Source organism: Oryx dammah, unplaced genomic scaffold (assembly GCF_014754425.2).
Source record: "Oryx dammah isolate SB20612 unplaced genomic scaffold, SCBI_Odam_1.1 HiC_scaffold_17, whole genome shotgun sequence".
Taxonomy (NCBI): Eukaryota; Metazoa; Chordata; class Mammalia; order Artiodactyla; family Bovidae; genus Oryx; species Oryx dammah.
Window position 1 is genome coordinate 47439103 of NW_024070201.1, and position 17009 is coordinate 47456111.

The 17009-nt window shown below is 37.8% G+C and overlaps 2 protein-coding genes across 2 annotated transcripts; both read right to left on the minus strand.

Annotated features, from left to right (window-relative positions):
• Window positions 1–345: 345 nt before the first annotated feature.
• Window positions 346–1296, minus strand: LOC120876642 (olfactory receptor 52A5-like). The gene has a single exon (XM_040258610.1). It carries the CDS (start codon window positions 1294–1296, stop codon window positions 346–348), a length of 951 nt encoding a protein of 316 aa, XP_040114544.1.
• A 14292-nt stretch (window positions 1297–15588) lies between these two features.
• Window positions 15589–16530, minus strand: LOC120876643 (olfactory receptor 51V1-like). Its single transcript, XM_040258611.1, has one exon. It carries the CDS (start codon window positions 16528–16530, stop codon window positions 15589–15591), a length of 942 nt encoding a protein of 313 aa, XP_040114545.1.
• Window positions 16531–17009: the final 479 nt, after the last annotated feature.

Below are 17009 nucleotides of genomic sequence, written 5' to 3' on the forward strand. Positions count from 1 at the left end.
TTTTTATACAATAGCATTGATACCACTTCATATTTTTAAACAGAAGAAGCAAAAAAGTATTTATTTGCACTTTTAAAAGATGTCCTTAAAATTGATTTAATTAAAAACAAAATCTTCATAATTTCTTCTTTTGTGTTATCTACTGGCTAAATGTATGCTCCAAGTAATTCTGTATCCATACAAGTGAAGTTATTTGAATAGGAATCAGAGCTTCAGTGTTGCAAATGTAAAATCTAGAGCTCTCTATTTCAGCAAACAAATGAACATAAGAAAGCAAACAATAGCACTAAAAATTAGTGTTTCTCAGATTGAATTTGTATTATTTGAAATAAGATAGATGAGAGCTCAAGATGCATTCTTCAAGTGAAAAATCTTGGACGCTCGATCTCGAATCTGTTTGGTCTTTACACCATAAACAATAGGATTGAGAAAAGGTGGGACGAGCAGGTAAAGATTGGACAGAAGAATGTGAATGTAAGATGGAATATGGAACCCAAATCTGTGTGTAAAGGAGGAGAAGAAACCCAGGAGATAAAACACAAGGAAGACGCAGATGTGGGCAATGCAAGTGTTAAAAGCTTTGAGCCTAGCTTCCTTTTGAGGCAGTTTGAAGACAGTTACAAATATTCGAATATAAGAGAGTGTGATGAAGATTATATCAAATCCAAGTATAATGAAAGCCACAAAAAGACCATAAATCTTGTTGATTCGAGTATCTTCTGCTGCCAGCTTCACAATAGCCATGTGCTCACAGAATGAATGGGAGACCACAGTGGTCCGATAGTGTTTCAGCCGGCATTTGATGAGGATGAGACACAGAGCTATAAGGACACCTGCTCTGAGTGTCACTCCAACCCCAATCTGAGTGAGGAGTTTGTGGGTAAAAATAGCTGCATGTCTCAGAGGTTCACAGATTGCCACATAGCGGTCCAAGGCCATGGCCAGCAGAATACCTGACTCAGTACACTGGAAGGTATGGATGAGCCACATCTGAAAGAGACAGGCATCAAAAAGTATTTCTGGTGAATGGAACCAGAATATCCCTAACAGTTTTGGTAGGATACAGGTACTGAGAGCAATGTCTGTTACTCCAAGCATTGCCAGGAAGAGATACATGGGTTCATGTAGGCTGTGCTCAGATTTGATGATGACCAAGATTAGGAAATTTCCAAATAGAGCAATGATGTACATGGCACAGAAGGGAATGCCGATCCAGAACTGCACAGGCTCCAGGCCAGGGATCCCAATCAGTGTCAGCACTGAGGGCATGAAGACTGTACCATTGAGCTGGAGCATGTTGGCTTGGAACTGCTGGGTTTAGAGATTCTGATTCAAGATGGCAGTTTGTATTGAGTGTCTTTCTTAATTTCTGTTTTTACCTAAATTCATACCATCAGTGGTTAAATGTGGTTTAAATGGCATTTTGACAGACATATTCATTTTTTTATGTAACAATTAAATTTGTCCAGGAATACAGATACAGTCTCCATGGATGATGTATCTCAAATTTCTGCTTCTGTTTTTTATTTCTCTCTTTTTCTGTTATGTATATAGAAACAGATACACTCTCAGAGGCATACAAATACTCACCATAGAGAAAAGAAGCACTCCTTCTAGTCAATGTGAATTCTTCTGGTTTTTGTATAATTAGTTAAACCCTATCTCATTGAATGTAGTTTGTTCTGCTAAACTAACAAGTTCTGAGAACATAAATTCTGTGTAACATAACTGTTTTGTGTTTATTTTTTTTTTTAATCAAAGAACTTATAATTCATTTGGACAGTCTAGTAGAAGTAAATAATAGTAATGATAATAACAGACTTTTAGAAGTTGCTCTAGATCTTGGGAAAATAACTTATAAAGTGGCGTAGTCAAAGAAGACATAGGCAGTGATCTAAATGTGACAATTATATAAGACAATTAGTATGCTAAGTATGCATATGTTACATATAAGGTTGTAACAAGTATTTAGAATCTATCTTTATCCCAAAGTTGGAACCTTGGTAAATTTTTTAAGAAATATGGATAAAATTAGGTATTTTAGAGATAATAACATAAAATAAACTGTAACATGACAATAAAGAAATAAGGCAAACTTAGATTGGGATAAAATGTGATACGTGAATCACATGCAAATTTATTTCTGCAAATTTAAAGTGGGAAATTTTTTACCTGATTCAATAATACCCAAAAACTGAAAGCTGCTATGATTATTTCTCAAGTTAACAAAATCGGAACAATTAATATCTATACTTCAAATATATGCCAAAATTTATTTTATCAATATTATTCCAGGAAAATAAGTCAGAAAGTATCAAAACCATGAACATAAAGCTTAAAATATACTATATATTGAGTAAGTAACTATATTTGTTCAGTGGAATTCAGTTTATCATGTGATTCCCAATGAGAAATAACCAGTTTTAATATATGTATTACAAACCATCTTTGGACACTATCATACAGCTCTGTTTTCTGTCTGCTCCATTCATCCTGCTATGGAAGTGATTTGCTGTTGTTCTAGTCATTAAGTCATATCTGACTCTTTTGCGACCTTTTGGAGTGTAGCGCAGCAGATGCCTCTGTACATGAGATTTCCCAGGCAAGAATACTGGAGTGGGTTGCCATTTTCTTCTCTAGAGGATCCTCCCATCCCAGGCATCAAACCTGCATCTCCTTCATTTGCAGGTGGATTCTTTACTCTGAACCACCAGGGAAGTCCATGAAAGTACTAGTGCATGTTATAAAAGACACTTGCTGGCAATTTCCATATGTAAGCATTATTTAAATTCCTTGGAGGTTTATTTTTCTCTCACATTTTGAAAATAGGCACATCATTCATATCACTGTTTCTGCAAATATTGCCTAGAACCCTGAAAATCAACCCAGTATGGCGTTTAACTTTTACTCATACTGGTTGATCACAGATTCTCTTCTTCCAATAGGGCTGTACAAAATTATCTGCAGGATCATGGAAATCCACTTGTAAATGAGCCCCAAATGCAGTCTATTATTATGCTATTCCCTTAGTCCCTTAGAGCTGCAATTCAAATGCTTATTTGCTTGCTATTCTAAATCACTACCCAACTTTGTTGAGGAAGGAATACAAGAATCTCTCTGGCCATTTCTCTGTCCCTCATTAAACTTTCATTTTCAATTCCCTATACACTCACAAAAGTTTAATACAAGGCCCATACTGTCTTAGTTTACCATTGCTGCATTTACTACTTTTTCCTGATTCACATTCTTCTCATACTTTATATTCATGGTATAACATATTAGCTACGCTTTTTCCCCTGACACAATCTCCTTGCTTCTGGGGTTTGCATGGAGTTTGCAAAGAGCTGGAAACAACTGAAGTGACTGAGCTCAGCACAGCCCATTATCATTCCTTTACCTTTTCTCTGGTAAATTGCATATATATAAATAAATCTATTATATAAATAAACCTATATATAGGTTTATTAGTTTTCCCTCAAAACATGTATTTTAATCATGCATTAATTTAGCCATTATTTCCCTTATGATATAATAAATTTCAGGTTTATACACAATTGTTTTAATAGGTGCTGTGATCTCATTATGAAATATGCTAGAATCCTAAATGAATCCCCATGATTTGCTATATATTTTTAAATCAATTTAAGTGATTTTTAGACCATTCCCATGAGACTTTATCTCCATAATTCTTGAAAGTTCATATATTTGAAGAAAATTCAAAATTATACTCTATCCAAATACAATGAACTTTTTAAAGGACTCTTCTATGTTGATTATTTGTGCAGTGCTTAAAACTATTTTATCTTTAAAATAACAATTTTGTCTCTATAAACACAGTCTATCTGTTTTTTTCCTTCAGTCTCAAGACACTCCTCCTTTGTTGCTTTTTCTGACTCCCTTTATTTCGTTGATGCCCTGAATTCCATTGAAACCCATATTCTTCCCCATGGTTCTTTTTCTTCTCATTATATATGGCTCTCTACCCAGACATTCTGTCCAACCTCAGAGTTTCACTTACAACTGACTATCACTAAATAAATAATCATACTTCAACAAATCTAACCTGAACACAGGACACATATGCTTAACCACCTCTTAAGCAGCTCCACAGGCTTCCATGGTGACTCAGAAGATAAAAGAATCTGCCTGCAATGCAGGAAAGCCAGGTTGATCCCTGGGTCAGGAAGATCCCCTGAAGAAGGAAATGGTTACCCACTCTGGTATTCTTGCCTGGAGAATTCCACGGAGACAAGAGCCTGGCCAGCTACAATCCATGGGGTTGCAAAGAGTTGGACACTACTGAGAGACTGAACGGTCATGCAAGGAGTTTCAAGTTGGTGAAATCTCTCTATTTCAGGGATCAGGGAGAAGCCAAATTGGATTTGGTCTTTAAATTCAGTTATCTTTATTTGATCCAGCTTTGCCTATCCTGTAGTCAATATACTTCAATAGGATTTACACAAAGGTCTTTTATACATACAGGAGGAAAACCCTCCTCAGTTCCTCTAGAAGAAAACTGGAAAACCATTCATTCCATCAGACCCAATCACACATTTACTGACTAAATGCTTTAGCAATAATAGAAACACTTTTCATATATATATTAATAGTAAGCCATTATCACCCTAACAAATTTATCAGCTATAATGAAATATATGCTAGAATTCTGCAAACTAATTTAGAATTCTAGTTGTACTTACTAGGCTTTCCTCTGCTTGTTATATTTCCTTTAGGTTTCCTCCTAACATTTCTTTCTCTTTCCCATCAGACAAATACCATTGATTATTAAACGTTCAACCAAGCATTACCTCCTCTATGAAGAGTCTCATGACATTCTATTTAAAATTCAAAAGTATTTGTTTCTGGCCTCAATATGTGACTATTTATTGAAAAATCTAGGATAAATGCAATAGTATTTTATTTTCCTCAGATATGTTTAATATCAAAAATGTGCAAAACAATGCATTTGCAAATTCATTTGCCCTGTTTTCAGATGTATATCTGCAAGGAGAAGGGGATGAATTAGAAAAGGTAACTAACTAGTCAAAGAAAAATATTAGGAATCTAATTACCTTAGTATATAAGTTTCCTTTGTTTTTATTTCAGTATTATTTTTAATACCTAAGGTAGGATATATACTTGCTTTAGTTGAAGATATGAAGAGATTCGTCATGGATGAGAAGGGGAAAGAAATGCGAAAAATGTTAACCTGACCAAGAGGAACTCAGTATGATTTATTATTCTCCTCATGGTTTAGGTGAAATCCTGACAACTAAAGTATTTATTATTCTCTTGCAATTTCATAAGAGAATCTCTTTATACACATTTATAGAGTCCAATTTCCCACAGTCTCCTTAGATCCTTCCTCTGTGTAGATCTCAGAGGCACCTAGAAGAACATACTCACAAGCTCAATTCTTCAATCTTCTTACATGCATGCACTGGGATGGTAATATAATTGTACATGCGGTTATAAAGAAACTGTTTCCAGTGAGACAAACAAAGGACACGTATCATATCAGCAGTTCAGCAAGGGCATGATGTAATTCTCTTGAGGAATGGAGTTAATAACAAATCATAAACAATAGCGTAATTTTTCCAGCTTTCAATGGCTTCTAAATGCATGAATATTGGACAACGTAGTGTCAATTCTAGGACTCTATTTCCAGTATATTCTGAGATTCATAATTTCACTTCACAAGGCTGAGAGAAGTGGAAACAGTGATAAGAGCTGACCATAATACTTTTGAAATCACTTTCTAGGAGATTCCGTGTTTTTTTTTTTTGTTTTTTGTTTTTAACGCATATAAACTTCTTATTTCAAGAAACCACCTTGGTGGTAGTCAATTTTGACACAGTCAATATTAGGTAAGTCCCAATATACAGGATCAGCCACCCAACATGTCAAATAAACTGGGCCTTACAGGCATTTTAAAAATTAAAGTTTCAGTTCAGTTCAGTTCAGTTGCTCAGTAGTGTCCAAATCTTTCTAACCCCATGAATAGCAGAACGCCAGGCCTCCCTTTCCATCACCAACTCCCGGAGTCCACCCAAACTCATGTCCATCGAGTCGATAATGCCATCTAGCCATCTGATCCTCTGTCGTGCCCTTCTCCTCTTGCCCCCAACCCCTCCCAGCATCAGAGTCTTTTCCAATGAGTCAACTCTTTGCATGAGGTGGCCAAAGTACTGGAGTTTCAGCTTCAGTATCAGTCCTTCCAATGAATATTCAGGACTAATTTCCTTTAGAATGGACTGGTTGGATCTCCTTGCAGTCCAAGGGACTCTGAAGAGTCTTCTCCAACACCGCATTCAAAAGTGTCAATTCTTCGGTGCTCAGCTTTCTTCATAGTCCAACTCTCGCATCCATACATGACCACTGGAAAAACCATAGACTTGACTAGATGGACCTTTGTAATTCCATAGAGAAATCCTAATAATAAGACGCTTACTCCTTGGAAGAAAGGTTATGACCAACCTAGATAGCATGTTGAAAAGCAGAGACATTACTTTGCCAACAAAGGTCTGTCTAGTCAAGGCTATGGTTTTTCCAGTGGTCATGTACGGATGTGAGAGTTGGACTGAAGAAAGCTGAGCACAGAAGAATTGATGCTTTTGAACTGTGGTGTTGGAGAAGACTCTTGAGAGTCCCTTGGACTGCAAGGAGATCCAACCAGTCCATTCTGAAGGAGATCAACCCTGGGATTTCTTTGGAAGGAATGATGCTAAAGCTGAAACTCCAGTACTTTGGCCACCTCATGTGATGAGGTGACTCATTGGGAAAGACTGGTGCTGGGAGGGATTAGGGGCAGGAGGAGAAGGGGACAACAGAGGATGAGATGGCTGGATGGCATCACGGACTCGATGGACGTGAGTCTGAGTGAACTCCAGGAGATGGTGATGGACAGGGAGGCCTTGAGTGCTGAGATTCATGGGGTCACAAAGAGTTGGACACGACTGAATGACTGAACTGAACTGAACTGAATAATAAAATATTTAGTGAAAATGTAGAATAATGAGTGTTTTTGCAATAACATTGTATCTTAATATCATAAAAGGAAATTAAGAAGACAATCTTTGCAACATAGGTGTTATAAATTTTTTATCCCTAAATCCTTTAATAGTTGTTCATTAGGTCACTAGTGGGCAAATAATTAGGTTAGAGGAATAGCTCTGTATTGTCCATGAGGTCACAAAGAATCGGACATGACTTTCACTTTCACTTTTCCCTTCTCTTGTATGACACAAACTTGACCATCACAGTCCAAGTATTTTGTAGAATGTCCCTAAATGGGTTTTGTTTGATGAGTCCTCATGGTTAGATCAAATTATCGGGGAATGCCATGGAAGTAAGGCTCTTTCCCTCCCATGTATCTGTTCAGGTTATTCCTGGTATGAATTTGCCTTATTACTGATAACTGTCACTGATAATTTAACTAAGATGGGGCCTGCCAGAATTTGTCCCAGTTAAGTTATATATTTTCCTTTGGTTTTTAGTATTTTGTGGGAGAAACTTTGAAACTATAGAGATTTGTTACATTATCTTTGTTCCATATTTTTTTCAATAGATAATAAGTAGCCACTATCATCTCTTTAATATTCAATTTGTTCCAGATTAGGCCTGTGGGAGCACCATAATCTGGCTTTAGCATATTTTTGACATGTGCTTGGTATTCTTTGATAATTTCTTTGCTTTTTGGTACAACAGTGTATTGAATGTACTTTCACTAACCTGGCCCTGGAGTTATCCATTTTCTGAAGAAGTTTTGGCTCTTTTTCATACAAATCACTAGAAGCTGAGATTTGCATTAATTTCTTTGGCTTTCAACCACATAACAGTGATGTCCACTATGTAGTTCTTGTCAGTTGTCATCTCATGAATTCACAAGTTTAGTTTCTATCCCATTTCTTCAAGCTTCATCATGTACTATAGATGTTATTCTACCATCTTCAAGAGGGTCCTCACTTAAGGATGCAGGAATTTTCTTTTTCTTTTTTTCTAGATATACCATATCACTGACACTGAACTCACAACAGCACTATGAATTACACCTGAAAGAAGCTTGTGTACTACATACATTGTGTCTATAATGTACATCCAGGCTTCTTGCTCCTAGGAACATTAGACAGCACTGTATATGGAGGTATTTTAAATAGCAAATTATCACCAAAATTACAAGAATGTTTAAATCATGGCACAAAATACATCATGAAGAGGACATTTATTTATAGTATTTGAGGTGAAACTTAAAGGAAGAGTATTACCTTGTTTGACCCCAGCTGGGACACGTATAATTTCTCATACTCTGAGCATGTCCATACATGACCATAAAAAGCTCTGACTATTAATTTTGGATAACAAATTGAACTATGTTGTGCTCCTATTCATCTGTGATAGTTTTCATTGTTCTTAAATCAGTTTTGTCTGAAAGCAATGTAGTTAATGATATCCATGTGTAGAGTCATCACTTGTTTTTTTGGAAGAGGGTGTTTGCTATGGCCAGTATGTTCTCTTGACAAAAACTCTGTTAGTCTTTGCCCGGCTTTATTTTCTACTTCAAGGCCAAATTTGCCTGTTACTCCAGGTATCTCTTGACTTCCTACTTTTGCATTCCAGTCCCCTATAATGAAAAAGACATCTTTTGGGGTGTTAGTTCTAGAAGGTATGGTAGATCTTCATAGAACTGTTCAAATTCATTATCTTCAGCATTACTGGTTGGGGCATAGATTTGGATAACTATGATATTGAATAGTTTGCCTTGGAAATGAACAGAGATCATTCTGTCATTTTTGAGATTGCATCCAAGAACTTCATTTCAGACTTTCCTGTTGATTATGATGGCTACTCCATTTCTTCTAAGGGATTCTTGTCCACAGTAGTAGATATAGTTGTCATCTGAGTTAAATCCGCCCATTCTAACCCATTTTAATTCACTGATTCCTAAAATGTGGATGTTCACTCTTGCCATCTCCTGTTTAACCACTTCCAATTTACCTTGACTCATGGACCTAACAGTACAGATTCTTATGCAGTGTTGTTCTTACAGCATCGGACTTTAATTCCATCACCAGTCACATTCACAAGTGGCGCTGTTTTTGCTTTGGCTCTGTCTCTTCATTCTTACTGGAATTATTTCTCCAATCTTCTCCAGTAGCATATTAGGCACCTACCGACCTTGGGAGTTCATCTTTCAGTGTCATATCTTTGTGCCTTTTCATACTGTTCTTGGGGTTCTCAAGGCAAGAATACTGAAGTGGTTTGCCTTTCCCATCTGCAGTGGGCCACATTTTATCAGAACTCTCCACCATGACCCGTCTGTCTTGGATGATACTACATGGCATGGTTAACAGTTTGATTGATTTAGACAAGGCTGTGGTCCATGTGATCAGTTTGATTAGTTTTCTGTGCCTGTGGCTTTCATTTGGTCTGCTCTCTGAGGGATAAGGATAAGAGGCTTATGGAAGCTTCCTGATGAGAAAGACTGTCTATGGGGGAAACTGGCTCTTGATCTGATGTGTGGGGCCATGATCAGTAAATCTTTAATTGAATTTTCTGTATTCTTTGCAGCCAAGATGGAGAAGATCTATACAGTTAGCAAAAACAAGACCGGGAGCTGATTGTAGCTCAGATCATGAGTCCTTATTACAAACTTCAAACTTAAATTGAAGAAAGTAGGTAAAACCACTGGGCCATTCAGGTATGACCCAAATCAAATCCCTTATGATTATACAGTGGAAGTGACAAATAGATTCAAAGAAAGATATGATAGACACAATGCCTGAAGAACTATGGATGGAGGTTTGAGACATTATACAGGAGGTCATAATCAAGATCATCCCCAAGAAAAAGAAAAGCAAAAGGAAAATGTTTGTCTGAGGAGGCCTTACAAATAGCTGAGAAAAGAAGAGTAGCTAAAAACAAAGGAGAAAAGGAAAGATACACCCATCTGAATACAGAGTTCCAAAGAATAGCAAGGAGAGATAAGAAAGCCTTCCTCAGGAATCGATGCAAATAAACAGAGGAAAACACCAGAATGGGAAAGACTAGCGATATCTTCAAGAAAATTAAACATACTTAGGGAACATTTCATGCAAAGATTGATGCAATAAAGGACAGAACTGGACTGGCAGGGACATAACATAAGCTGAAGATATTAAGAAGTGGTGGCAAGAATACACAGAAGAACTATACAAAAAAGATCTTCATGACCCATATAATGACGATGGTGTGATCACTTGCCCAGAGCCAGACATCCTGGAATGTGAAGTCAAGTGGGCCTTAGGGAGCATCATTATGAACAAAGCTAGTGGAGGTGATGGAATTCCAGTTGAGCTATCCTAAAAGATGATGCTGTGGAAGTGTTGTCCATATTATGCCAGCAAATTTGGAAAACTCAACAGTGGCCACATGACTGAAAAAGGTCAGTTTTCATTCCAATCCCAAAGGAAGGAAATGCCAAAAAATGCTCAAACTACTACACAATTAAACTCATCTCATACACTCGCAAAGTAATGCTCAAAATTCTCCAAGCTAGGCTTCAACAGTATGTGAACCATGAACTTCCATATGTTTAAGCTGTATTTAGAAAAGGTAGAAGAACCAGAGATCACATTGCCAATGTCTGATGGATCATCAAAACAGTAAGAAAGTTCCAGAGAAACAACTGCTTTATTGACTATGCCAAAGCCTTTGACTGTGTGGATCACAACAAACTGTGGAAAATTCTTCAAGAGATGGGAATACCAGACCACTTTACCTACCTCTAAGAAATCTGTATGCAGGTCAAGAAACAACAGTTAGAAATGGACATGGAACAACAGACTGATTCCAAATCAGGAAAGGAGTATATCAAGGCTGTATATTGTCACCCTGCTTCAGAAAGTGAAGAACTAAAGAACATCTTGATGAAAGTGAATGAGGAGAGTGAAAAGTTGGCTTAAAACTCAACATTCAGAAACCTAAGATAATGGCATCCTGTCCCATCACTTCATGGGAAATAGATGGTGATACAATAGAAATAGTGACAGACTTCATTTTCTTGGACTCCAAAATCACTGCAGATGATGAGTGCAACCATGAAATTTAAAGATGCTTGCTTGTTTCTTGGAAGAAAAGCTGTGACAAACCTAGGAAACATTATAAAGCAGAGACATTACCTTGCCAACAAAGATCCGTCTAGTCAAAGCTATGGGTTTTTCAGTATTCATGTATGAATGTGATATTTGGACTGTAAAGAAAGCTGAGTGACAAAGTATTGATGCTTTTGAACTGTGATGTTAGAGAAGACTCTTGAGTGTCCCTAGGATTTCCAGGAGATCCAACCAGTCAATCCTAAATGAAATTAGTCCTGAATAGTCATTGGAAGGACTGATGCTGAAGCTGAAACTCCAATATTTTGGCCCACTGATGCAAAGAACTGACTCATTGGAAAAGACTCTAATGTTGGGAAAGATTGAAGGTGGGAGAAGAAGGGGACAACAGAGGATGAGATGGTTGGATGGCATCACCGACTCTATGAACATGAGTTTGAGCAAGCTCTGGAAGTTAGTAATGGTCAGTGAATCCTGGAGTGTTCAGGGGTCGCAAAGAGTCAGACACAACTGAGTGAATGAACTGAACAGAGTTTCAGTGTAGGATGATGAAAAAGTTCTGGAGCTGAGTTGTGGTGATGGTTACATAAAAAATATGATTATTCTAATGACACTGAACTGTATACTGAAAAATAGCTAAAATTGTAAGTTTTTTCTTATGGATATTTTACCATCACAACAAAAATTCTTTATCACATACTTTATTAAACTGAAAACAAGGAAACCCTATGGATTCCAAATCAAAATAATTTCAATTTAGACATTTCAAATGGAGATTATAATAGGCTAAATAATGACCCACTAAGATGCTTACCCCTTGGAAGAAAAGTTATGACCAACCTAGATAGCATGTTGAAAAGCAGAGACATTACTTTGCCAACAAAGGTCCGTCTAGTCAAGGCTATGGTTTTTCCAGTGGTCATGTATGGATGTGAGAGTTGGACTGTGAAGAAAGCTGAGCACCGAAGAATTGATGCTTTTGAACTGTGGTGTTGGAGAAGACTCTTGAGAGTCCCTTGGACTGCAAGGAGATCCAACCAGTCCATTGTGAAGGAGATCAGCCCTGGGATTTCTTTGGAAGGAATGATGCTAAAGCTGAAACTCCAGTACTTTGGCCACCTCATGTGAAGAGTTGACTCATTGGGAAAGACTGGTGCTGGGAGGGATTAAGGGCAGTAGGAGAAGGGGCCGACAGAGGATGAGATGGCTGGATGGCATCACTGACTCGATGGACGTGAGTCTGAGTGAATTCTGGGAGTTTGTGTTGGACAGGGAGGCCTTGAGTGCTGTGATTCATGGGGTCGCAAAGAGTCGGACACGACTGAGTGACTGAACTGAACTGAAAGATGTTTATGTCCTAATCTCTAGAACCTGTGAATATGTGAGTTTACATTTTGAAAGGGAATTTGCAAATGGATTAAGTTAGCATCTTGACATATAGAGAAGTTCATGCATTATCCAGATGAAATTAATAGGGAAACTCCTGAAGGTCAAAATCGGAGAAGGTAATGGGTCAACAGAAGCAGAATCATATTAGGAATACAATCTAAGGAATGTAGACAGTCTCTGAAAGCTGAAACAAGCAAAGAAACAGATTCCTACTTAGACTGTTCAGCAGAACAGAGACCTGGTAACCCATTTTAGACTTCTAACCTCCAAATCAGTAAGGTAATAAATCTATGCTTCAGCCCTACAGATTTGCAGTAATTCGTTACAGTGATAATAGAAAACTAATACAGAGATATCTTATAGTCAGTTGAAGAAACAGTTGCTGTTTTCAAAACAGGGCAAGATTAATCCTATAGAAATTATTATATTGATGACCTATGGAGAAAGAAATGGCAACCCCACTCTAGTATTGTTGCCTGGAGAATCCCACAGACAAAAGAGCCTGGCAGGCTACAATCCATGGGGTCACAAAAGTTGGACACGACTTAGCGACTAAACCACCACCACTTTGAATTTGATGATTTAAATCCTGGTAGCAGTCTGTCTCTGGCTGTAATATCAACATAGCACCATCGGTGAAGTGGGTATTTTCAGACATCTTGGTAACTGGATTCTAAAACATTGGAAACATAGAAATGAATCAGAAATGTCTTCTAGAGGAAACAGCTAGAGGTTGCAGAAGGATGAAAGAAACATGTAGAATATTTCTGCATAATGTTAAAGATTCAATTTGAAAAAAAAAATTCAAACAATATATTCAATGTTGTTATATAATGGGACTAGAAATCCTTATGGACTCATAGTGCTGTGATTTTACTGACTCAAATTCTCTACAATGGGATGATATTTAGCATTTGCTTGGCAGATGATGAGAGCATTATTCAGCATAGTCCTAATCTAGAAGCGGAAAAAATAATACTCATTGAAAAGCAGTTAGCCAATTATTTGCCTATGTAGATAAAAATTGCAATCATGTATCCCATTGCTCATATGAATTGAAAGATAATTCCATATGTGTCAAAATGCAAACTATTCTGGATAAGCCCATGCCAACTTAGTGCTTTTGTGCCCCATAAACAAGGATGAACTTGATTCCTTCACCACAAATATGAAGCTCATTTTCTTCATAAAAATACAAAAAGGCATGGAAAGAAATATCTAACTGTGCAAGTAGATTTATTCAGAATTCACTTATTCATTTGTTTTTTAAATAAAACTTGTTTTGACAGTACCCTCTGACTCATGGCTAACTGTAGTATTGAGGATGATGTGTGGCAGAATCAATTCAATATTGTAAAGTAAAAAAAAAAAAAAGAAAGAAAAGAAAAATCAATCTCTTAATAAATAAAATAAAATATAAGATGATTGTTAAAAATGATGAATTCATCAAATCACCATGATGTACATTTTAAATATCTTAAAAATACAATGCCATTCAGAAATCCTAATGATAGCTAGCTGGAAGCATCTTTTCAGCACAGGGAACTCAGCTCAGTGATCTACAATGACCTCGAGGGGTGGGAGAGAGGCTTAAGATGGAGGGATATATGTTTACTTATAACTGATTCATGTTGTTGAATAGCAAAAACCAATACAACATTGAAAAGCAGTTATCTTCCAATAAAAAATTTAAAGAATGTTTTTTAAATTTCAAAAATAAAACCACATACTAACTTTTATAAAGAAAGCTGAGCCTTGAAGAATTGAGTTTTTGAACTGTGGCGTTGGAGAAGACTCTTGAGAGTCCCTTGGACTGCAAGGAGATCCAACTAGTCCATTCTGAAGGAGATCGTCCCTGAGATTTCTTTGGAAAGAATGATGCTAAAGCTGAAACTCCAATACTTAGGCCACCTGATGCAAAGAGCTGACTCATTTGAAAAGACCCTGATGCTGGCAAAGATTGAAGATAGCAGGAGAAGGGGACGACAGAGGATGAGATGGTTGGATGATATCACTGACTCAATGGACATGAGTTGAGTAAACTCCAGGAGTTGGTGATGGACAGGGAAGCCTGGCGTCCTGCAGTCCATGGGGCCAGAAAAAGTCAGACACGACTGAGTGACTGAACTGAACGGAACTAACTTTCAAAAAAATTTTCGTAAAAATGTAGAATGAAGAGTATTCATGCAATAATGTCATGTTAAGAGCATAGAGAGAGATTAAGAAGACAATCTTTGCAATAGAGAAATTATCGATTTTCTTATGTCAAAATTCCTTCAATAGACTTCCATAAGGTCACTAATGAGGAAAAATAACTAGATGAAAGGGAAAGTTCTGCATCAGTTTCAGATGATATTTACATCACCACTAGAAATGAGGAAAACCCAATTTCACTGCATCATATGTTTTTACATGCTTCTGCTGCTGCTGCTAAGTTGCTTCAGTCATGTCCCACACTGTGTGACTATATAGATGGCCGCCCACCAGGCTCCGCCACCCCTGGGATTCTCCAGGTAAGAGCACTAGAGTGGGTTCCCATTCCCTTCTCCAAAGCATGAAAGTGAAAAGTGAAAGTGAAGTCACTCAGTCGTGTCTGACTCTTAGTGACCCCCTGGACTATGGCCTACCAGGCTCCTCCGTCCATGGGATTTTCCAGGCAAGAGTACTGGAGTGGGTTGTCATTGCCTTCTCTGGTTTTGACATGAACATTACATAAAAATCTGAACCATAGATGTATTTTCAAAATTTTAGTTAGTTAGAAATAGGTCTAGATGATTAAAATATTGATGAATTCAGGGTAACACAATTTTTATATGATAATCATGCTTAAAGAATATATCCATAAATGTAGAGACATTCCTTGTCATGTTCTTAAGAACTATGATTATTCTACAGCAAATGTCAGAAGCCTATCCTGGAATGTAGATTAGAAAAACTCAATTCTCACATTTATGATTAGCAAGACATGTAAGTTCTTTATATTCAAGCCCTCATAAAAGAACAAAAAGTTATAGAAAATAGTACTCAACGTGTAAATGGTTGCACAAATAGGAACTAGCATATTGTGTTGACATTATAGTATTCTTACTGATAAAAACAAAGAGTTGAACTACATTTTCAGAGAAAACCACTTCTTCATCCTGCTTCGAATCTGTTGGGTCTTTACGCTATAGATTAATGGATTCATCATGGGAGGAAAGAGACTATAGATGTTTCCCATAAAGACATGAACCAAAGGTGAGAGATCCTTTCCAAAGCGGTGTACCATAGTGAGACCAATGATGGGAATGTAGAAAACCAGAACAGCATAGAGGTGGGAGACACAGGTCTCCAGAGCCTTGAGCCTCTCTTTTTGAGATGCAATTGCCAGCACCGTATGCAAGATGAAAACATAGGAGATGAGAATAAGGACAGCATCCAACAACAAGGTACAAATCACCAGAGCCAGGGCATAGAAGCTATTGAAGCGAATGTCAGAGCAGGCCAGCCGGAGTAGATCCTGGTGCAGGCAGAAGGAATGATAGAGAATGTGAGGTCTGCAGTAAGGAAAAAACTTCAAACGGATGATGACAGGAAGAATAGACAAAAAACTTCTTGCCAAAATGATCACCATGAAGTAAATGATCCTGCTATTAGTCAGAATGGATATATATCTCAGAGGATTGCAAATTGCTATAAAGCGATCAAAAGCCATGGCAAGAAGGACTCCAGACTCCATGGAAGATAGTCCATGAACAAAATAAGTCTGGGAAATGCAGGCATCTAGACCAATATCCTGGCTGAGCCCCCACATAGTCCCCAGCACCGTGTATACTGTGGACAGCCCCATGAACAGGTCGGTGAGGGCCAGCATGGCCAGGAAGTAGAACATGGGCTCATGCAGGCTCACCTCGGTATGAACCACATGCAGCACCAAGCAGTTTCCCAGGAAAATCACAGCATAGATCAAAGAAAAGGGAACTGAAAACCAGGGATAGTATTGTTCTAGGCCAGGGAACCCCGTGAGAATGAATATCGAAGAATTGCTATTGGAAGCAGAAGAAGCAGACATGAATATTTGAAAAATAAGAATAGTCAGATATAACACAGCTTCTTGGATTATCACCCAGGGAAAGCTGATTGTAGAATCCCAGGGAGTGTCAACTCTGTATTAGACGTTACAGCACAAGATGACTTCATAGGGAACCTCCTTGGTATTAGTCTCAGAAGTTAGAGAAGATAATCAAGATCCTGATGACTGTAGGCAGAGTGAGTCATAAACTTCACTCCCTTTCAGTCTCTCTGAGAGACTAGTAGCACACAAGCCAGGTGACGGTGACTGCAGTTATTGAGAGCACAATGCTGTCTTGCTCTGCTGCTCCTGAGAAGCCTCTGCACACTCTCCATCCCAAGTCCTTGAGCCCAGGCAGTCAGAGTGTTCACATTTATGAGGAAGGAAAGTAGAGGACTGATTGTGTGAGTCCAGTGAACCTATGCTCCTGGGACACCTGTGTCCCCTCGGGGGAATGATGCAAGTGAGAGATTTTGTGT

Bases quoted from the DNA above. Each gene is read 5' to 3' on its own strand.
- LOC120876642 (XM_040258610.1), bottom strand. From the start codon at position 1,296: ATGCTCCAGCTCAATGGTACAGTCTTCATGCCCTCAGTGCTGACACTG.
- LOC120876643 (XM_040258611.1), bottom strand. From the start codon at position 16,530: ATGTCTGCTTCTTCTGCTTCCAATAGCAATTCTTCGATATTCATTCTC.